At 43.0% G+C, this 23,013-nt stretch overlaps 1 protein-coding gene across 9 annotated transcripts in view; it reads left to right on the top strand.

Annotated features, from left to right (window-relative positions):
- Positions 1–2,874: 2,874 nt before the first annotated feature.
- Positions 2,875–23,013, top strand: part of NCAPG2 (non-SMC condensin II complex subunit G2) — a 71,543-nt gene continuing 51,404 nt past the window's right edge. For 4 of the 9 annotated variants that reach the window (XM_054655435.2, XM_063815904.1, XM_016958516.4 and 1 more), the window contains exons 1-8: positions 2,941–3,046; positions 5,668–5,784; positions 14,122–14,310; positions 14,660–14,774; positions 16,933–17,087; positions 17,699–17,833; positions 20,223–20,317; positions 21,423–21,492. In XM_054655435.2, coding sequence (XP_054511410.2) covers positions 5,707–5,784; positions 14,122–14,310; positions 14,660–14,774; positions 16,933–17,087; positions 17,699–17,833; positions 20,223–20,317; positions 21,423–21,492 — 837 coding nt within the window. In that variant the 5' untranslated portion in view covers positions 2,941–3,046; positions 5,668–5,706. Of the gene's footprint in view, positions 3,047–5,667; positions 5,785–14,121; positions 14,311–14,659; positions 14,775–16,932; positions 17,088–17,698; positions 17,834–20,222; positions 20,318–21,422; positions 21,493–23,013 lie in introns of all 9 variants that reach the window. The other 5 variants (XM_024358156.3, XM_016958515.4, XM_054655433.2 and 2 more) reach the window with 3 other exon arrangements.

Genomic DNA, 23,013 nt, shown 5'->3' with positions numbered 1-23,013 from the left:
CTATTTGGTCAGCTGTTCTCTGCCTTGCTCACCTTCCAGATGTCTGCCAAACCTCATTCTTCCTGGACATGGGACAAGAACTTGGAACCTGCTGAATGGTGAGAGCAAAACGAGCTGTAATACTTTCCTGGCCAGCTTGCCAAGTTGCAGGTGGGAGCCAAAGTGGCTGTAACGGGTTCCTGGCCGGGTCGCTGAGCTGCGGGTGGTGACACGCTCCCAGACTGAGGGAGTGAAGAGTGGTGACCCTTGTAGAGGCCCAGGCCTTGGGATTCCCCAAGCCAGAGCTATAATGCTATAGCCCTCCCACCCTCTGCTGGCGCCCAGTGGCCACCCCATGCAGTGGGAAGCAGCGGTGGGGCCGGGACAGCCAAGGAGCTGTGGACCGGTGTGGGGCGGCAGGACCAAAAGACCTGTAACACAAATGAGGTGAAACATACCGCCCCGGAAACACGACCCCCTGCTAGCCACGCTGTGGGTGATGAGAAGGACAGAAGAGCTGTGGCCCTTCTGGGAGCCCAGACCTCGGGGCTCCCCGAGCCAGGGCTGTGACACACTATAACCCCCCTTTGGGGCTCTGTGGCTCCTGGCATCTGTGAGCTTTCGGGTGCCACCATGTTCCCCTTGTCCAGATGCTGATGCCTGCAGTGGAAGCCACTTGTGGTACCTCTGGTCCAGCCACAGCCTTGCATGGAGCCGGCAGCTGTGCAGGCACCTAGAGCTGCCTGCTCCACCACAGCAGCTGCATGGCTGGGTGTGCGCAGTGGTTGGACCCCATGCTCGCTTGCTCACATACCCCTTGCTGCTCTGCACCTGGCTCACCCTTGGCAGGCGTGGGATCTGGGTTGGTAGTGCAAGCCGAGCGCAACCTGCTGGGCTGAGTGGGCTCGAGCAAAACTCTAGCAGAGGCACCGCTGGCCACGGAGGTTTCTAGCTGGTGAAGCGATACCCAAAGGATCCTATGACATTAGTGGCTGCATGGGCAGGTGCATTGGGGGCGCACTGGGCGCTCCTGCTGCCCTGCTTCCACGCGCCTCTGAGCACTGCACTACATAGACATTTAGGCCTCATAACAACCCCCTAGAGGAGGCTGAGCTCTGCATTATACAGACATTTAGGCCTCATAACAACCTCCTAGAGGAGGCTCAGTACTTAAGTAGGTCCCATTTGATAGATGAGGAAACTGAGGCTCAGTCGCCCACGGCTTGTTGAAGGTCACCAGCTAGTGAGCACAGAACCAGGTTAGCCCAGGTGGTACAGCTTCAGAGCTCACATGCGTAACTTGTTACATTATTCCTACTCAGGAAGTGGAACCCCCAGGAACAGATGGCTGATTGGAGGAGGGACCAGCATAAGGAAAGGGGCAGGATTCAGGGGTGGGAGGGGAAGTCGATATCTGTTTTGGATGCATGTCAGCACCAGCGTGGGAGTAGGCAGTGAGCTGTTGAAAATTCTGGAGTTCAGAAATAACCGTGTCTTGCAAATCCAGATGCAGAGGTCACTGCTTGAAGGTGGCAGTTTGCACCTTGGATATGAAGGAAATTGCTAAGAAGAAAGCAGTGAGAAGATGAGGGCACCAAAATTCAAGAAATGGCAGGGAAGGATCTGTGTATGGAGGGAGGAGGAGGTCAGAGGTGGCTGGAGCCCCAGGATGAAATAGGCAATGTTAGATATCGGCCACCTGTTGACAAGGGTCCCAGACTCAGCATCCTCTGAGTGGGTCTTCTCCCTCCCCTCTGCAGCCTGCCTTGCTTCACTGTTGCAAGCTTCCTAGTAAACCAGTCTTCTCCCTGCTATAATTTTATATTGCTTGTTGAAACGATATTCCAACAAGTAACATAAATATTTTTGATATACTAGGCTAAATAAAACATTTAAAAATTAATGTCACCTATTTATCTTCATTTTTCTAATGTGGTCACTAGAAATTTAATTGCACTTGTGGCTCCCATGATGTTCCTATTGGGTGGTGCTGTGCTCCCACAGTGCAACGACTTCAATCTCGCCAAGACCTCTGGCTTGAGTTAAGCCAGGAAAACAGATACCACTCTAGACATCTCAAGCATGAAAGAACATAGCTCCAGGGAAGGCCAAGTCCTCACGAAGGGATGCAGAGCTCGGTGGTAAAGAGCACCGTTTTCTAAGAATTTGCTTTCAACAAAAATTGGGAACGCCCAATCAAGTTATTCGCTGACACAAATTAAAAGAGATTGATACATCAGTATGTGATTTTGGCATTTAAGTCCAAAGAATTGAATGACATTGCTACTCCTCCTTCACACGGGTGCCTCCGAGGGTCCCCGCTAAGGCCTCTCCCTCTCCACCCTATGGGCAGCTGACCTGCCGGGGGCCTCACCTGCTGGAGGAGCAACTGCAGGAGAAGCACCTGTTAGGGGTCGCACCTGGCCGGGGGGGCTCCTGCGGGGGAAGCACCTGCCCAGGGTGCACCTACCGTGTGCAGGCTGCGGACCACCCGGACAGGTGCCCCTTCGGCAGGGAGGGCGGTCACGGGGGCCGGCCAGGTCGGGGTGGGGTCCTCCCGGGGATCCAGACACTGCCCTGTGGCCTCTCCCCGCCCCAAGCCTTTCCTTTCTCTCCCCGTCTCTCTCTTCCTCTCCTTCCTGCTTCCCACAACACCGCCCGCTCGCAGCGCCCCGCCCTCTCCTGGACCGCGCACTCCCTCCGCGGAGGCCCCAGGACGCGCACGAGCGCGCAGTGGACGTCGGCGCGCGGACCGTGCATGGGTTCCGCAGCTGTGGCGCCCCGCGTGCGCGCTCCGTAGTGCCCGGTAGGGCACTGGGCTTAGCTGCTCGAGGCCGCGCCCTAAGAGGCGGGGCATAGACAGGAAGATGACTGGCGGGCATGTGGGCGGGGCACGATCTGGAGGCGGGGCGGGGCGGGCGTGTGGGCGAGGCCCGAGGCTCGCGGCGCCCCAGCTCTCGCGAGAGCGGCGCCTGATGACGACCGGGAGGGCGGGGCCCGTCTGGGGCGCCGGCGGGTGCGTTTGAATCTGGTCCGAGCGCGGGAAACGGCGGGTCCCCGAGCCCAGGTAAGAGCTGCGGTGCCGAGCCGGGATTGGGTTCGGAGCAGGGGCTGGGAAGTAGCAGGGATCGGGCGGGAAGCCCCTCCTCGGCTGGTCGGGGTCCCAGCCTCCACTCCCCTAAGGAGGCGGCCGACCTGCGTGCGGGCAGTGCTGCCTCTGACGGAACTGGACGGAACTGGCGACCCCGGGCCATCCCCGCTACCCAGCTCAGCGACGCCCGTCCTTCTTGTCCGTGTCGGAGGAAAATCCCAGCCCCGGGCGCGGGCACTGCCCTCAGAGAGCGACCCCCCAGCCCTGAGCATGGGCACCGTCCTCAGAGAGTGTCCCCTCAGTCCTGGGCATGGGCACTGCCCTCAGAGAGCGACTCCCTCAGTCCTGAGCATGGGCACTGCCCTCAGAGAGCGTCCCCTCAGTCCTGGGCATGGGCACTGCCCTCAGAGAGCGACCCCCTCTGTCCTGAGCATGGGCACTGCCCTCAGAGAGCGTCCCCTCAGTCCTGGGCATGGGCACTGCCCTCAGAGAGCGTCCCCTCAGTCCTGGGCATGGGCACTGCCCTCAGAGAGCGACCCCCTCTGTCCTGGGCATGGGAACTGCCCTCAGAGAGAGTCCCCTCAGTCCTGGGTGTCGGTACTGCCCTTAGAGAGTGTCCCCCTGAGCCCTGGGTGTAGGCACTGCCCTCAGAGAGTATCTCCCCAGCTGTGGACGTGGGCATTGTCCTCAGAGACATCAGTCTCCTGAACTCTTGTTGCTGGTTTGGTGCCTCTTGTTGTGTCCCTGAGGAAGGAGTTTGGGGACGGAGTGGGAAGTCACAGGTGGTGAGAAGGTAACAGGGATTTCTTCGTTTTAATGCTCATCTTGATTTAGTACCAGACCTCCTGTGCGAAGAGTAACCTGCTCTTCGGACTGATAACTGGATGGTGAGATGACTCCTTACCTTGAAAGTAGCATTCTGGCTGCAGGGCTGAGGTCTCATGCACATATGGTACAAGAAACATGGAATATCGCCACCTTGGGAGATAGATTGAAAAATTAACCATTAAAAAATTACAGTCACTAATATAAGAGGGAAAATGGGAAATATAGGAATAAGTTTGGTAGTCTAGAGGAAGTGTATTACTGTAGGTTGGACTAAAATGCCAAAGAGGTACACTTGGAAGTAGAACAAACAAGAAAAGTGACCAGAACTATGAAAAAGTGGAGAGTGTTCACAGACTTGCCGGGCGAAGACGTATGATTCCATGTGTTTGCTGCACCTTATTGGATTATTTTTCTAAAATCATGAATTTGTCCTAACCACTATTCATTATGCTTGTTACTGGCCACTCTCCCTTACCTCCCCATTTTCTTTGTCAGTGAAAAATGTGCCAGTCATGCTTGATTTAAAGAGGGAGACACGTTGTTGTTAGGCAATTTCATCATTGCATGAACATCACAGTGGACTTGCCTACACCTAGAGGTGCAGCCTACACACATAGGCTGTATGGTGTAGCCTACTGCTCCTAGAGTGTTACTGTACTGAATACTGTAGGCAACTGTAATACAATGGCAAGTATTTGCATCGCTAAACATATCTAAGCATAGAAAAGGCACAGTAAAAATATGGCATTATAATCTTATGGGACCACGGTCATACATGTGGTCTGTTGTTGACTGAAATGTTATGTGGTCCATGACCGTAGTTCATAGTTCAGCCATTTGAGTTGAGGAATGAGATGACCAGACTTCACTGTTAACTTATTTGGGGAGTCATTAAACTGAGGTTATTTTTGCTTTGTTCAATTTGGACATTAAAATCTAGTATTATATGTTTAAGATGACTCTCTGTCCCCATAATTATTGGCAGTAGTTTTCCATATTGCTCTATTTATAATGGTGCAGGTGGTTTTCATTTATTTTTAAAGTGAGGGGGCTCCTACTGCAAATGTGTTCCATCATTTGCTATTACCTCATCTTTAGGTTGATGTTTTTTCAGTAGGGCACCAGTAGCACCAGGTATTGTGAATGCGAAATAGAATTTCCTGGAAAAACACAGGCAGGATGGAGGGTATACAAAGTCCCCTGAGCTCTCATTATCCCGAAGGGGTGGGAGGAGGATGCTGTGGTTGAGCATGCCTAATGCATAGTCTAACAAGATCCCAGGTGACCCCCGGGGCCACTGTTTTCCATCTCGCTTTGAATAACAAGATGACACTAACAGTGAGATTTTTTTGATGGAGGAATGGCCTTTAGAAAGGGGAGCATCTTCAGAATCTGCAGCTGGGATCAGATTGTTCTTTTGTTGAATCAACTCAGCTCTGCTGAGCCAGCATCTTGCTAAGGTACTAAAAAGGGAGAGATGGTGGTGAGCTTCCTAAGGCTATTTGGATTTCTCCCTCCTTAGTTGGTAATTTTATTAACAATTGTTGATAAGATATCATTAATATCATGTTATTTACATCTCCAGTAAAGGAAATAAGTAAATTGTTTTTCAGATATTATAGCGTGTTTCATGTCAGAATGTTTTTAGAAACTGTCTGCCATACGTGGTTCAGGAATTTTCTTGCAGTTCTTGGATGTTAATATCAAATTAAATCTTACAGGAAAAGATATATTTGCAAGTGTTTCAGTATGATTGTGTTTTCCATTAGGGTTACAAAATAAATGCCATTTGAACAGTGCCATCTGTCATGGAAAAACGTGAGACATTTGTACAAGCCGTGTCTAAGGAGCTGGTTGGAGAGTTTTTGCAATTTGTTCAACTTGATGTAAGTTTCATGTTTTAGTTTTGTTGTGATTTTTGACTGTGAATATGAAATATGTTCTAAAGTCATTATGTCCCCAAAAGAAACATAGTTATCTCAGTGAATCCTTAGCGACCAATGTTTATTTGAAAGAAGAAAACAAAACCCTTTATACTCAAATCTACCTGCTGGTGGGCTACGCTAAGATGTAAAAGATAAACCGAAGTTAACCAGTCAAAGAGGGATGTTGGGGGAAAGGACCCATCTAACAAAGAAGGTCACTCTGAAGACTAGAGAAGGTTTGTTGTGTTTGAACTTGAAGTTCAGCAGGAAGGCAGAAGATGAGGCTGGGGGCTAGGCTACACGAGTCTTTACCATTTTAAGGAATTCAGACTTTATCTTGAGAATGGTGGGTGCTTGAAGCAGGGAGCGAGCTGTAGGCAAGGGAGGAAGAGAACAAAAGAGAAGGAGAGAGAACTAGTGGACAAAATAGAGGTAAGGAGAAAAATATGGTTTGCCTTTTGGAAATATTCCTCTGACTGCAAGTGAGAAATATGTCAAAGGGACATATTTAAGGCTAACCTCTTAGGTTGTGCTCTTCATAATGATGGTTGAATTAGGAACTGGAAATGGGAAGCTGCTTGGTAGTGAAGTGATGGCACTATTGGACTGATTGATTGGATATGGATATGGTGGGGAAGGGCCCAGGCGTCTGACTGTGTAGTACCATTCAGCAAGCTCATGAACGTGGAAGAGGGCAGATTCAAGGGAGAATGTGGCTCCATTTTGGAGGTACCAGATGACTGGTGGTGGGATGTGCACCAGCGGATGGCCAGTAGTCAGACATGCATGTCTGGATACCAGGGGAAAGGGCTGGGCTAGAGACAGGTTGGGCATGGAAGCCTAAGTCGTGGGAATGCCTGCAGTTATCTCTGTAGAGTTTCAGATAAAAGGGCCTAGGACACATCTCTGAGGAAGCCAGCATTGGAGGCACTGACTCTGAAATACGAAAGTATCTTTGGGGCAGGAGACCCTTGGCACACTTGTCTCACTTGTTCTTATTATGTGGTGAAAATCAAATTAATGACAACAAAGAATTAGAGAGGAATCTAATAATGAATTTGTTACTGGCAACATTTAAGAAATCATTTTTCTTTATAAGAGAAATGAGCTTATAACATGTTTTGGTATTATAAAATGATATCCTGTAAACTTAAAAATAATCACAAACTCATAGGCATCTCATCACCATAGAAGTGTTTATAAGAGCAAATTAGTTAGATAATATATAAATGTCTGCTTTAGCAGTAGCAGTGTATATGGATTGTATTGGAAATGCAGTACATACATATTTTAAAGTCTAAAAGATTGTTGTTGCAAAGTGCATACCATAATGTTAACAAAATCACAGCAAACTAAATTGAAAATCAGAGGTAAAAATAGCAACTCAAAATCACACTGGTGGCCACAATGACAGGTGCCCTTCTGGGGTGCGTTGTTTCCAGCCACCCGTTGTGTGCCAGCCAGCCTTTGCAGTGTTGCTGGGCAGCCAGCAGACATCTCAGGAGAATACTGAATTAGTCCTTATACTAATGAGGATTAACTCTAGTTTATCAATAAGCTTTATTAACACTTAACAGTTCAGCTTAGTACCTAGTCACCGTGTGGCTCTTACATGTAAAAATGAAAATGTGTAGGATTGTGCATCACGTGGTTTCAAGTTGAATGACATAAATGCCATTTTATATAATGATGGTTTCCCATAGTTCAATTTGATAAGAACTTAAATCAGTTTGAGGCCTATCAGGTAGATCTTTCCAAGTACAGTTAGTTCTGCTGTAATCCCACACATGCGTTACCAACAGTCACTGCACTCTGCAGAATTGGTTAAGATAAATAAATAAATAAATAAATAAAAAACCCAGAGAGATTATGGGGAAAATGGAGTTAGAGGGACAACACTAAAAAATTTTGCCAGTGACATGTTAAAACAGGAACCTAATAAAACAGTAGCATAATTTTATATGTTAAATCACTAAGAAATGCATAAATACTATAGTAAGCATGGCACTTTACCTTGAAAAATATTTACATTCTATAGTTGGAAGTGGGTGCCTGTGCTCCCAAGGTACACCTGCCCCTCTGTGTGTAAGAGGAAGAAAATGAGGTAGAACAGAGGAGAAAAAGGCAAGCAAGGCGGAGGGGAATATGGAGCATTAGAGAGCACAGTGGGCCTGGGGAGGGTGCAGTGAAGTGGGGTTGGGGCCTTTGGGTCATAGCAGGTGAGGGGCACAATGTGTGGCCCAGGTATGAATGGACTGAGCTGGTAGGTGTCTGAGATGTGTTTCATGGGATCCTCGTGGCTCCAGTCAGTGGGTGCAGTTTTCTGCATTCACCTGGTATTTCTTGCCTATGAAATCCCACATAAGCAAATGGGAATTTGCCTTTGGTCAAATTGTTCCTTGATGTATTGACAATGTTGGAACAAATTTTTATTTTCAAGCAAGTGTTCCAGAGTGGAGCTGATTATACTGTATGCCCTTGTCCTTCTTGGAGAATCAATGATGGGGAGGAGGACACAGCACTGAGGAGAATTCCATCATTTAACAAACATGTCCTAAGTGCCTTCTGTGTGCCAGACACTGCACTGAGAGTTGGGGTTATAGTACATACAAAGCAAAGTTTCTGCACAAATGGGGGTTTATGTTCTAGTGGTAGAGGAAGAAAAACAAGACACATATAGAAATAATAAAGCAGGTGGAGGCTGGGCACAGTGACTCACCTCTGTAATTCCAGAGCTTTGGGAGGCTGAGGCAGGAGGATCGTTTGAGGCCAGGATAACACCGGCCTGGGCAACATAGTAAGACCCCGTCTCTACAGTAATGTTAAAAAATTGGCCTAGTGTAGTGGCTTGTGCCTGTGGTCCCAACTACTTGGGAGGCTGAGGCAGTAGAATTACTTGAGCCCAGGAGTTTGAGGCTACAGCGAGCTATGATTGTGCAACTGCACTCCAGCCTGGGTGACAAAGTGAGACCCTGTCTCAAAAAAAAAAAAAATACTACTACTACTGATAAAGCAAGTGGAAGTGGAAGTTGGGAACGATGGAGTGGCTAAAGAAAACCTCAGAGATGATATTTGAACAGAGTTGGTACAGTCACATGACTCTTGATGAGGACAGGTTCTGAGAAATGCATCATTAGGTCATTTCATTGTTGTGTGAACATCCTAAAGTGTGCCTACATACACCCAGATGGAGCAGCTCAGTACACACCTGGGCTAGATGGTACAGTCTACCGTCCTAGGCTACAAACCTGTGTGGCATGTTACTGTACTGAATACTGTAGGCACAGTGTTGTAACACAATGGTGTGTATCTAAACATTGAAAAGGTACAGTAAAAATACAGCATAAAACATAAAAAATGCTACATCTGAATAGGGCACTTAGTGTAGCTGGAGCTTGCACAACTGGAAGTTGTTCTGGGTGAATAACTGAGTAGTGAGTAAATGTGAAGGCCTAATACGTCATTGTACACTACTGTAAACTATAAACACATTACACTTGGGCTACAGTAAATTTATAAAAACATTTTTCTTCAATAATAAATTAACGTTAGCTTACTGTAACTGTTTTACTTGATAAACTTTAAAAAAATTTTAAACTTTTAAAATCCTTTATAACACTTAGCTTAAAACACAAACTTATTTTGCTTTACAAAAAATCTTTCTTCATTTTATTTTATTTTAACTTTTATATTCAAGGGTACATGTGCAGGTTTGTTACATAGGTCAACTTGTCTCATGGGGGTTTATTGTACAGATTATTTCATCACTGAGGTATTAAGCCTAGTAATTAGTTATTTTTAGTTATTTAGTTATATTAGTTGTTTTTCCTGATCCTCTCCCTCCTCCCACCCTCTACCCTCCAATAGGCCAGTGTGTGTTGTTCCCCCTGTGTCCATGTGTTCTCATAATTTAGCTCCTACTTATAAGTGAGAACATGCTGTATTTGGTTTTCTGTTCCTGTGTTAGTTTGCTATGGATAATGGCCTCCAGCTCCATCTATGTCCCCGCAAAGGACTTGATCTCATTCGTTTTTATGGCTGTATAGTATTCCACGGTGTATATGTACCACATTTTCTTTATCCAGTCTATCATTGATGGGCATTTAGGTTTATTCCATGTCTTTGCTAAAAATACTCTCTTTATACCCCTATTTGATAGCTTTTTTCTATTTTTACTTTTTTTTTTTTTTCTTTTCAGTTGGAGCCTTGCTCTGTTGCCCAGGCTGGAGTGCAGTGGCGTCGTCTCGGCTCACTGCAACCTCCGCCTCCCGGGTTCAAGTGATTCTCCTGCCTCAGCCTCCTGAGTAGTTGAGATTACAGGCACACGCCACCACACCGGCTAATTTCTGTATTTTTAGTAGAGACAGGGTTTCGCCATGTTGGCCAGGCTGGTCTCAAACTCCTGATCTCAGGTGATCCACCTGCCTTGGCCTCCCAAAGTGCTGGGATTACAGGTGTGAGACACCATGCCCAGCCATCTATTTTTACTTTTTAAACTTTTTTGTTAAAAACTAAGACACAAATACACCATGAGCCTGGGCCTGTACCAAGTCAGGATCATCAGTATCACTGTCTTCCACCTTAACATCTTGTCCCAGTGGAAGGTCTTCAGGGGCAATAACAGACATGCAGCTGTCATCTCATCTCCTATGATAACATTGCCTTCTGGAATTTCTCTTGAAGCACCTGCCTAAGGCTAGTTTACAATTAACTTAAAAAAATGTAGAAGGAATATACTCTAAAACAATGATAAAAAGTAGGTTTGTTTACACCAACATTACCACAAATGTGATTAATCTGTTACACTATGATGTTTTGACAGCCATGACATCACTAGGTGATAGGAATTTTTCAGCTCCATTATAATCTTACGGGACCACTCTCATATATGTGGTTTGTCATTGACTGAAATATCACTATGCATTGCATGACTATATTTGATCAGAGATCCAAATGGGCCATGCAGAGATTTGGGAAAAGAAGATTCTAGACAAAAGGAATGGGAAAGGCCGAGCCCCTGAGGCAGGGCACATTTGGGAAGCTAAGGGTGTGGACTTAGGAGGAGGAGGATGGCAGGGTTAGGGTGGAGAAGTAATTTCTTTCCTGTTGAAATAACTGCTAAGTTAAAAGAAAAGTTGCAAGAGGAATTCAAAGGAATCCTGAATACCCTACGTCCAGGTTTACCAGTTGTTACCACTTGCCACATTTTCTTTATCATCCTTTGTATTTACATTTGTTTGAATCACTTGAGTCAGTTGTAGGCATTGTGCCTCTTTATCTCTAAACTTTTCAGTTTGTATTTTTCTAAAAGATATTCTGTTATATAATCACATTAAAATCCTCAAAATCAGGAAATTTAACATTGTGGATAATCCTGTTAAATAACCCTCTGCAGCCTATGTCCTCTCCTCTTGAATCTGGATTGGGCTTGTGCCTGCTTTGACGGATGGAATATTGAGGAAGTGGCCTTCAGAAAGTTTGGCAGCTTCTGCTTCCTCTCGGAGCCCGTGGTTGTCATGTAAGAAGTGCAGGATCACCCTCTGCTGGAGAGAGAGACCACACACAAAGGCTGGAGGATGAGACTGCAGAGGGAGACCTCATTAGTGGGCACCAAAGTGCCAGACATCCAACACCCAGCTGCCACCTTAAGCACAGGCATGTGTCCCCAAGAGTGAGCATCTGATTCATGAGATACAGTAAAATTGTTGCTTTATGCTACCAAGTTTTTTGCTACGCAACAAGACTTCCCCTGCTTCATACACATCGTGCCAGTCACAAGAGAATACCTCCCTCTGGGCATATAGACTACAAAAAGGCACCTTGCTGGGGCACAGGTGGCCAGGGCACTCACGTAGGGAGGAGAGGCCTTGCAGGATGTCCACCCCACCGGCCCCTCATCCTGGTGCGCTCTGTACAGCACAGGGCTGCACAGCTTCTGCATCCGGGGGCTGGAGGTGGTTGTGGAGGGATGCCCACAGGCAGCTCGCTAGTCTGCACGTGTTCTTTCTAACTGCTGGGCTTTTGTGTTGCCCTGCCTTTGCCCAGTGTCCTATGGCCCTAGAGGCCTGGGCCGTCACTGCTAATGTCGTGGCAATGCCAGGCAATGACCACCCCAAGGCCATGCTGGGGAGAGGTAGACCATTTTGATATTTGAACAGCTTTTGTCCCCCATCCTTTCCTTGCTCTTCCAGCCAGCTCTTCAGTGCCCTAGGCAACAGCCACTCATTTCTCACATCCCCAGCTCCAAACAGCCTTCAGTGAAGCTGGGTGTGTGTCTCATTTTGTTGCTATAGTTTGTTACTGGAACCTCTCTCACTCTCATTTCTTCAGGGTTGATTTTTCAGGAAGGAGTTAGCAGCCCATCCTAGTTTGTCACATAGGTGGATGGGCAGCTATTTCTTTTCCTTCAGGCTATATCCTTCAGCATACACCTCTAATAGATTTTAACAATCTGTAGGTTGTTATTCTTGCCCCTAGACTGTGAACTTACTCAGGGCAGGGTGGGACCTGATTCGTTTCTGTGCCCTAACCATCAGTCAACTAGTATTTCCTGATGTAAGCGTCATGAATCAGCCCAGTCATTTCTCTGGTCACCTTCAGTCACCAGAGTTTGCCCTGAATAGAACCTCTTGATCTTTGAACACAGTAGCTGTGGTCCATTACCCAGACGAGTGACCCCAGCACCAAAACTGTCCATTAATATACTGGAAAATTACCATTAATGGACTTAAACGGGCCATTAACTTATTTTTTTCTGCATAATTGAGGCGTAAAGAATTATTCAATTGTTCATGATTGAATGTCGGGTCTATAGGTAGATCAAGATACTGTCTAAGGTCAAACATTTGAGAGCTGGTCTGTGTTTGCATGTGATTGACTGGCAAAGGCCTAAGGAAAATGGAGAGGAGAAATGAAGGGGAGGAGGGTCAAGGAAACGAGGAAAGAGAGGAGATAGAAGTGAACAAGCGGAGGTGGAAAAAGCTAGATGAAAAATGAAGGAGCGCTAAGAAGAGGAGAAAACAAACGCCAGGGCAGGAGAGGAGCTAGGAGAGCAGGAAGAGAGGCTGGGGGGATGGAGGGCTTATGAGGTATCTTTACTCTAGTTTCTCCATCTTACTGTGTTTTTTATGACCCCGACAGTTTTGAAGAGTGCAAGTGGCTCTTTTGTGGTATAGCCTTCAATTTGCATCTGTTGAGGATCTGATTAAATTTTAGTGTGCATTTTGGCAGGAACTGCTTAGCAGTGTTAGGTCCTCGGCACTGTCAAGACAGGAAGCGCATGGCGTGGTCTGTCCGTCCTTGTGTGGGTAGGTGTCCTCCAGGTCTCTTCTGGGAGCCTGCCTCTGTGGGAAAGTGGTGACACTGTAATGTCCTGCTGCTCACCAGGCTTCCACCCACTTGTTTCAGCATCTTCTGATAATTCCTGCCAGAGTCCATAATTATTGTGATGGCTATAAAACAGTGATTTTCTAACCCTGTATTGCATCTATGTTTATTCACTGACATTCTAGAGCATGCAGGTGCTATTAATTAATGATTTGATATTTATTATCAGTATGCTGTCATTGATTTTTTCTTCTGAGAGACAGGCTCTTGCTATGTTGCCCAGGCTGGAGTGTAATGGTACAATCACAGCTCACTGCAGCCCTCTCTCCCAGAGTGGTTGGCTTGGCCTCGTTTATGCTTATTTCATTCAACTGGTTATAATTAATCACTGTCACTGTTTTGGTGCTCACATTGTCCCAAATTTGGCTATAGGGAGTCCCTTTAATTGGATTCTATGCCCTTTTGGTGAGGGCCGCTATTTGCTTCATCAAAGAGTAGGTGAGGTCATCTCAGATAAGAGGAAATGGGTTTAGAGGGTTGTTGGAGGAGATCTGAAATCATCTTGTTGGCTGGTGGGAGAGAATGATATTGAGGAATGAGTAGAAGGTGGTGTTGAGGGCCCACGTGGGGCTGGAATCTGTGGCCACAGTATTATTATTGCCATTGTTATTGAACTTTAGCCTACTTTTGTAACCTAATTCTAGGTATGGAGATGGTGGACATTTGGGTCCCTTTTAGGGAGGTTTTTGCTAAGTGGGTGAAATTTTAAAAACTCTGAAGATTAGGATGCTAGGAAAGAATAGGTGGAGAATCCCTGTGCTTCTTCCCTTTTAGGAATGGATTTTGAATACTACAACCAAACTCTTGAACTTGTAATGAAGTTAACACTTAACTTTTCTTTTGGTGACATTATGAAAAGGATATGATTAATTTTTTGTATTTGAAATGTGACACTTGCTATTTATGTTACAGAAAGAGGCCTCTGATCCTTTCAGCCTAAATGAATTACTAGATGAATTATCAAGGAAACAGAAAGAAGAATTATGGCAAAGGCTGAAGAACTTATTGACAGATGTGTTGTTAGAAAGCCCGGTGGATGGGTGGCAGGTAGTGGAAGCCCAGGGTGAAGACAATATGGAAACAGAACATGGCTCAAAAATGGTAGTATTTGTTTTTCAAAAATAAGAAACGTTTTTCTCTTTTTTTTGTCAAAAAATAACTTCACTGTGTATCATTGAATTTTACATTAAGACAGATTTTGAAGTTAGAAGTCAAGAATTTTAGAAGTTTAGTCTGTTGTAGTTTTATTCACTTTTCAACCCTACTGTTATTAATCTAATACTAAATATTGCTGTTCTTTTAGGATGATTTACTTTTATTCAACTTTAATTCTTTTTAGAATAAGCTAGAATTGTGGCTTGATTTTTAGAAAATTTGTAACTGAAATTTCTGCTAAAAACTGATTTTAAGTTGATTTTAATTCACTCATGCTTTGATTTTTCATTTATAGAGAAAAAGCATAGAAATAATTTATGCAATTACATCTGTGATTCTTGCTTCTGTGTCTGTAATAAATGAAAGTGAGAACTACGAAGCCCTACTGGAATGTGTTATTATATTAAATGGTGAGTTGATTTTGTTATAAATGGCATATTTAGAAGTGGGTGTTGAAATACTTGTTTTTGTTTCTGTTTTTATTTATTTATTCATTTATTTATTTATTTTTTTTGAGACGGAGTTTCACTCTTGTTGCCTAGGCAGGAGTGCAATGGCGCGATCTCAGCTCACCGCAGCCTCCGCCTCCCGGGTTCAAGCGATTCTCTTGCCTCAGCCTCCCTAGTAGCTGGGATTACAGGCATTCACCACCACGCCCGCCTAATTTTGTATTTTTAGTAGAGACAGGGTTTCTCCATGTTGGTCAGGCTAGTCTCAAACTCCTGACCTCAGGTGATCCACCCGCCTCGGCCTCCCAGAGTGCTGGGATTACAGGCGTGAGCCACCTCGGCTGGCCTGAAATGATACTTTGTAAAAGGAAACTAGTTGTTTTCATGAGCATTGTTGAATTCAGTAGCAGAAGTGGTATAAAGGTATAGCTTTGCAGTCAAGTTCTTTTTCTTCAGCTAGAATAGGAGCATACTTACATAAGAGTTGTCCTGAATACTTAGTTTATTTATTTTATATTTATCATTTTTTTTAGAGACAGAATCTCGCTCTGTTGCCTATGCTGGAGTGCAGTGACATGAACCCAGCTCACTGTAGCCTTGACCTCCTGGCCTCTAGCTATCCTCTCACCTCAGCCTCCTTAGTAGCTGGGACCATGGCCCATGCTTTTTGTTTTGTTTTGTTTTGTTTTGTTTTTTGGTAGAGACAGGATCTAACTGTGTTGCCCAGGCTGGTCTCAAACTCCTGTGCTCAAGTGATCCTCCCACCTTGCCCTGGCAAAGTGCTGGGATTACAGGCATGAGCCATTGTGTCTGGCCTAATTAGTTTAATTTAAGCTCCATTCAGATGTTATAGATGGTGAGATGGGCAGTACTCAGCAACTAACTGCTATTTACAGGTTTTTCAGGGAAGTCTGACTTACTGGACCAATGATCAAGAACTTGTTGAGAAGAAAATACCTGATTATGTGATTAGCATTGCTAGATAGTGTCAACTTAACTAAGAATTTGTGACACTGAATTTTTTCTTTAAGTATGTTGTGAACGTGATCTGAGGAGTGATTATTGACTCCTAGGGGAGTTTTACTGTATTGAAATTTAAATGATGGTACTTTTCAAGTTTTAACAAAACTGTAAAACTAGTTATTAATTTAGTCTAAGTTAATGAAAATATTTGATTATGAAATATATAAAATTTTAGTTACAAAAGATGTAAAAATATCTTAATGATTTTTAAGAAAACTTTTCACATACCCTCATCCTTCACTTGTGCGAGTGTAATTAGTTTGATGTGACAAAGTATCTCATCAAGCTTCTTATTCTTAGCATCACTTGGATTTATGTATGTTTTATAGTACATTGTTTTATTCTGAATTCTTGAGTTGAAATACAGTGTCTTATTAAAAAGTCACCCCTAATCATAATGAAAATAGCTTCCAAATGCTTTGTGAATTTTACTATCAGTTTATTTGTACGGTCTGCAAATAACTAGTGAAATGATTAGTGCTAACACTGTAGTTGCTGTCAACTTCCCAGTTAATTCAGGAATGTTATATTAGTGTAATGATATTCAGATACCTACAGATTATAATTATGAGCATTAGTATCATTAATCTAATTATTGAGCTTTTCTGTTAATAAAAGCACTGCAGTTTTTGTATTCATTATGGTAATTGCTTTGACTGTTTTTCACCTCTGAGCCAAAATTTGAGGCTGGCACATTGAGGGATAGTAGTGGATTATTGATTGGTCAGTAGACCTGTCTTGGCTCTGGTGTTAACAGAGATACCATTGGTGTTGTTACACTGAGGTTTGGTTAGCCTCAGCATCTGCCTTTCTAAAATTGGTGATACGATTTCTCTGAGACTTCCAGTTCCAAAAATCTCTTTTCTATTATGTCTGTTGAGGTTCTTTTTATAACAATTGTCAAACAGTTTTTTAATTAACATTATTTGCATTTTATAATTAATGTATATAAATCTTTGGCAAGTTAAACATAAACTAATATTATTTGCTTAGCAAAGCTTTAAATAATATATAAAGTCATGATACTCTAAACTGTTGACTCTGAAGTAATAAGAATTTGCCTTACTAATTGGAAAATTACTGTGCTGTATTTTAGGTATTTTATATGCATTACCTGAGTCTGAACGAAAGCTACAGAGTTCTATTCAGGATTTGTGTGTTACCTGGTGGGAGAAAGGCCTGCCTGCCAAGGAAGACACAGGAAAGACAGCCTTTGTCATGTTACTAAGGAGGAGTCTGGAGACTAAGACAGTATGCTCACTTTTTATTTTTTTAAAGACAGGGTCTCTCTCTATTGCCCAGATGGAGTGCAGTGGCATGATCATAGCTCACTGCAGCCTCAAACTCCTGGGCTCGAGCAATCCTCCTGCCTCAGCCTCTCAAGTAGCTGAGACTTCAGGAGTGCACCACCTAGCTAGGACTTTATTTTTAAACGTCTTCCTAACATTCTAAACCTGCGCTGTTCAATGTAGTAGCCACTTGCCACAGAAAGCTGTTTAAATTTAAAGTTAAAAATAATGGAAAATTCAGTTCCTCAGTTGCATTAGTCACATTTTAGTAGCTCTACAGTGAAATGTGGCTAATGTCTACTGCACTAGACAGTTCAGATGTATAAAATCTTCATCATCAAGGAAGTTCTTGAACTTGCTGGATTTTTAATTATTTTCCTTATGTTTTAAAAAAATGTTCTGTAGAGCTATAGGGGGCATTTGCAAATTTTAAAATCTGTTTTTATTTGTCATTTTTTAATCTTTGATGAATCAACTAGAATTGCCATTATTTATGATATAAAATATACTTGATTTGAAATATGACTTTACTGTTCATTGAAAAAGGTATCACATTTTTTGTGTCATTCCTAGGGTGCAGACGTTTGTCGGCTTTGGCGTATCCATCAAGCTTTGTATTGCTTTGATTATGATTTGGAGGAAAGTGGGGAAATTAAAGATATGTTACTTGAGTGCTTCATAAATATTAATTATATCAAGAAAGAAGAGGTAAATAGGTATTTGTTTTTTGATCTGTTTGTGAGCTGCTTCTTAATAGATGTTTCTCCTGTGTTCACATGGTTCCCGTCTGCACCATGCTCGGTGTTGCCATGAAGGTCAGCTTAGCTGCCAGGAGCTATTTACTGCACATGATTTTTACTGCATGGCAGTACTAGAGAAGACGTTTTACAAGTCCTTGCTTATTTCATCATTAAATTGGATGGTAACAGGTGGCTGTGTGAATCCTAGGGGAACCGTAATTACATTTTAAATAAAGAATGATTAAAAATAAGGTTGAGAAAGCACTTCTCTATGAATGAGATCTGGCCTTCTGCCCTAATTCCATTTTAATTGCCATGTACTCAAAACTGTCATCCCATAATATCCTCCATTTCTTTTTTCTACCCATCCTGTAAATCCAGAGAGGCTTCTGGCCTGTTGCTGCACTGCCCGTCTTGGGGTCAACTCCCATATGAGGCTACTGAGCACCTGAAATGGGACCCATCTGAACTGAGATTAGCCATAAGTATAAAACACACATGGATTTGAAGATTTAGTGGGAAAGAAATGAACATAAAATAGCTCATTAATAATTTTTGTTATATACTTAATATAATAGACAATATTTTTATTGTCTGTTATATTAAATATTGGTTTACATAAAATATATTATTAAAATTAATCTTCTTTACTTTTGTTAACATGGCTACTAGAGAATTAAGAATTACAGAGAGGCTCGCATAGTTCTTCTGTGTTAGGGGCCTTCTGCAGTTGTTTACTGAGCGTCGACTACATGCTCAGGCAGGGTCAGTGGAGACTAGAACAAGCCTTTGCTTTTGGATGCTCATGGCTCAGCAGGCACATCTCTGAGGCAGAAGGAGGAAGTCATCCCTCCTCCCTGAAGGAGGTGGAGAAGGGCTTCAGAGGAGGAGGAGGACCAGCTCTGAGGTACAGAATAAGTTTCCTCCAGGTGTCACAGCTGCTCAGCGGCAGAGACAGAACTGGACCCCGGCGAGCCATCTGCAGTCCGCTAGACAAGGGCCATGTGATTAGGACTGAGACCTTTGGCTCCCAGGATCTTTGTTCACTTTATAGGTGGTGCCCTTGGTCAGGCCTTTCAGCCTCAGAGTTTTCTTCTGTAAAATAGGAGCAACAGTTACTGTTTCATAGGATTGTTGTGAGGAACAGATGAGGTAATATGTATCAAACCGCAGCCTAGGCGCTGGTGGAAAAGAATCCTTGGGGAGGGCTGCCCTTTGCCATCCTTGCTGTGTCAGCACCATCGTTATTACAAAGATGTTGGACACAGCCTATGCCCCACACATGTCTCCAGGATTGTCCTGAAATGGGAGAGTGAAGAAATTAATGATGGATTCAAACAATAAACTATTTTATGTTGACTTATACATAAGGAGTTGATGAATTGTACTTGTTAACTTATATATGTGTGCAGATATATAACAGGCATAAATGTATGTATGTGTTACAACCCCTACCCTTTTTAAAAAATTGATGTCTCCTTTGAATTTAAGATATCTAAATGTGGTTTCCTAGTCAATCATTAATTTGGTCAGGTCAGTTTCCAGTCATTCTGGGTAAACCATAAACATCTTGTACTGTACTAACAGATTACTTCCAGTGAATATTACTGTTTTTTTTTTTTAACTTGCCTGTTGTGAGCATGGTTACCCTGCATTTGAATCAAAATGTATTGCATTTCTGTAGGATTCCAGTTCTGTGCAGTGGTGTGCTGATAAGAGATAAAGGTGCTATTCACTGAGAGAATTCTAGATAGATGTATTTTATGCACTCTATAGAGTATGAATATTGTATTCATTCTTTTTAGGTTCAGATATATGATCTAGTAGCATGCATATAAATTATCATCACATGATGTATTTATGACTTGAAGACTGTGTATTTGGAAATTCTAGCTTGACAAACACTTAGCCTTTTAACTATATGAGTCCTCAGTTTTCTCATCTATAAATGAGAAGGTGAAATGAACTGGGATATTCAACTCCATTCCCACCCACCTATGCTAGATTTAAAGCTTTCTTTCATTTGAGACTATGGAACCATCCATGACAGAGCCAGAATGAGATGTTTATGGACCCATGGTTACTGTCTGTGGTCTCCATGTCTGCACCTGTGGCCCTTGAGGACAGAGGCGCTCAGTGTAGTGGCTGCTCGGCCCTGGGGGAGGCGGCTTGTGTGGCTCCTGGCTGTGCAGGCCCCGCAGACAGCTCAACTCGTGCGTGTGCTCTTAGTGATAATTACATGTGCCTCCTTTTTAGCAATAGCAATGTTTAGCTTACTAGACGTTCAAATAATTGTTTGTTATTTGGCACTTTTTATTTGGTTGCAATGTAAACATTCTATCCTTTTTTATTTCTAGGGAAGAAGATTTCTTAGTTGTCTCTTCAACTGGAATATCAACTTCATCAAAATGATCCACGGGACCATTAAAAACCAGTTACAGGGATTACAAAAGTAAGTGTTAAAAGTACTGAAGATTTTGTGCTGTCTTAATCTGGTTTTGAAAGATTCCATTTGGTCTGACTTCTTAAGTTATAGTAATGGATTAGAAGCTTTAGAAATACGTTACTTATCATGTACCATTGGATCACTGGGTAGCCTTTTCCTTTTATAGGAAATCATTCTTTTCCAGTATTGACCACTGAAATTAAGGTTTTAATTTGTGGTAGTTCTTTAAATAGTTAAAATAGTTTCCAGTTGAACCTTAGCCTCACTGTAATAAAGCCATGTCCATGGTACTTTGAATGCAATGTGTGCTTTTTGGTTGAACGTGGCCTGGCCAGGGTGGCTTCTCGGAAGAGCCTGTGGAATCTGCAGGAGCAGCAGGGAACGTTGCAGTCATGACTCTGCCACTCCCTGCGTGATGGAGATGTCAAGTGTGTGCTTGTCGTTTGCCAGGCACAAGGCAGAGTACTTCATTTGCTCCAGCGCTGAGTACTTAGTCTGCATTTTAAAATTTAATCCTCACAACTCTCTTTTGAGATAGGCTTTGCTTTCTAAATTTCCCAGTGTCAGGCAACTGTATAAGTACCAAGTTGGGATCTGATTCTGGATCTCTGATTGCAAAGCTCCTGTTGTATACTAGATTGCTTTTTCATATTTCCTCATCTTCAGAATATTTGAGTTGAACTAATAGATTTCTAAGCTTATGATTCTTAAGTTGGTACTGGTATTTTAGGGCTTCTTGTACCTCAGGAATTGGTAGCGTGAAAAGTCCAACATGACTCGAAGTCGACAATTTATTTATATTTAAATATTTTTGACTTTAGAATTTTGTTCTGGACTTATGCACTCATAGTTTCACAGAAAATAGTAAAGTTTTGGGTAAGCCTTGACTGAGAAGGATGAAATAGTTCGTCACTTCAGTTTCCTTTCCCAAAACCTTCTCCGTTTTCTACTTTTTGCTACAGGTAGATAACCTATTTCTATAGATGATTTGCAAAGCACTAGTTTAAACTGAGTTTCTTCTTCGCTATGGTTGGAGAGTAGCTGAAATGATACATGTTGAAAGAATAATTCTTTAAATTTGCATTAAAACTATTTTGATCTTTTTATATAGGTCTTTGATGGTATACATTGCAGAAATTTATTTCAGAGCTTGGAAAAAGGCTTCAGGGAAAATACTGGAGGTATTTTCATTTTTTTAAATGTTAACACTTATTTTTATTATATTTTAGTTACTAAATAAGTAGTCAAAGAAGGGTTATTTAAGATCCATGTTTATGCACTCTGTCAAAATAAAGCCAAATAATGAAAATCTATTTGATGGGCAGTCCAGTCACTTGCTAAGATGTGTGGTCTGTGGGAGGTAGGACTGTGCTCTTTCAGCTGGGAGGGAGCTCTGACCCTGATCTTTCCAGCCATGTGCTCACTGGGCATTTGGAACGTGGCCAGTCTGAATCAAGATGTGTTGTAAGTGTAAGAAACATATCAGATTTCAAAGACTTCATATGGAAATGAGAATATAAAATATCTCAGTACTTTTTAAAAATGTTGAGTGAATGTTGAAATGATAGTGGTTTGGATGTATTAGGCGAAATGTGGTAGTTGGCCCTTTGTGGGTTTCGCGTCCATGGATTCAATCAACCAAGGATCGAAAATATCTGGGAAAAAAATGCATTGTACTTAACATGTACAGACTTTTTTTTTTCTTGTCATCAGTCCCTAAACATATAGTGTCACAACTATTTCTATAACATTGACATTGTATTAAGTATTATAAGTAATCTAGAGATGATTTAAAGTGTGCAGGAGTGCATAGGTTATATGCAGATACTACTCCACTTTATATGAGGAATTTGAGCATCCGCAGATTCTGGTATCTGAGGGAGGTCCTAGAACTGATCCCCCATGGATACCAAGGGATGACTGTGTAATATTAAAGTAATTTTACCTGTTTCTTTTGTCTGTTTTTAATGCAGCCACTAGAAAATTTAAAATCGCATCTGTGGCTTGCATTCAGTTTCTATTGGATAGTGCCGTTCAGGGACTTCAAGTCACCTCTTTTAGTTACATTATTTTTGAGAATTTGAAGGTATTTTCTTTGATTATGGGTAACTCTGGTGAATACATAGTATTTATGTTATGAAGATAGGGCTATGTAATCCACAATCCCAACTCAACATCCAGATACCCTTTTGGACAAAAAAGTGTCTTTGTTTTCCCTTATATTTTTCTTATACCAGGTTCTCAATCATTTTATTTTTCTCTGAGAATAAAATTTTTACTCTAGGTCAGAAAGGAGCCTCTCACAACCCTGTGTTCTATCCTGACTTTTCATTCCTCTTTGGAGAGCAGGCCCTGCACTGATGGGCAGAGGGAGGAACCTGCAGGGTGGACAGAGGCTGCCCCATGTCTGGAGTTTACTTCCATCCTCTCTGCTCCTCTGCACAACTTACACTTGATTTGTATTGCCAAGGTTTATCACTGACTTCTAGAAAATAAAAAATAGGCTGGGCGTGGTAGCTCACACCTGTAATCCCAGCACTTTGGGAGGCCGAGGAGGGTGGATCACCTGAGGTCAGGAGTTTGAGACCAGCCTGGCCAACATGGCGAGACCCTGTCTCTACAGAAAAATAAACAAAATAAAAACTATTTGACTAGATGTATACAGAATTGGTATCAACAACGTGTATTTCTCAGTCTCCATT

Source organism: Pan troglodytes, chromosome 6 (genome assembly GCF_028858775.2).
Source record: "Pan troglodytes isolate AG18354 chromosome 6, NHGRI_mPanTro3-v2.0_pri, whole genome shotgun sequence".
Lineage (NCBI taxonomy): Eukaryota > Metazoa > Chordata > Mammalia > Primates > Hominidae > Pan > Pan troglodytes.
The sequence above is the reverse complement of the archived record's forward strand: the minus strand, read 5'-3'. Positions and strand labels throughout refer to the sequence as shown.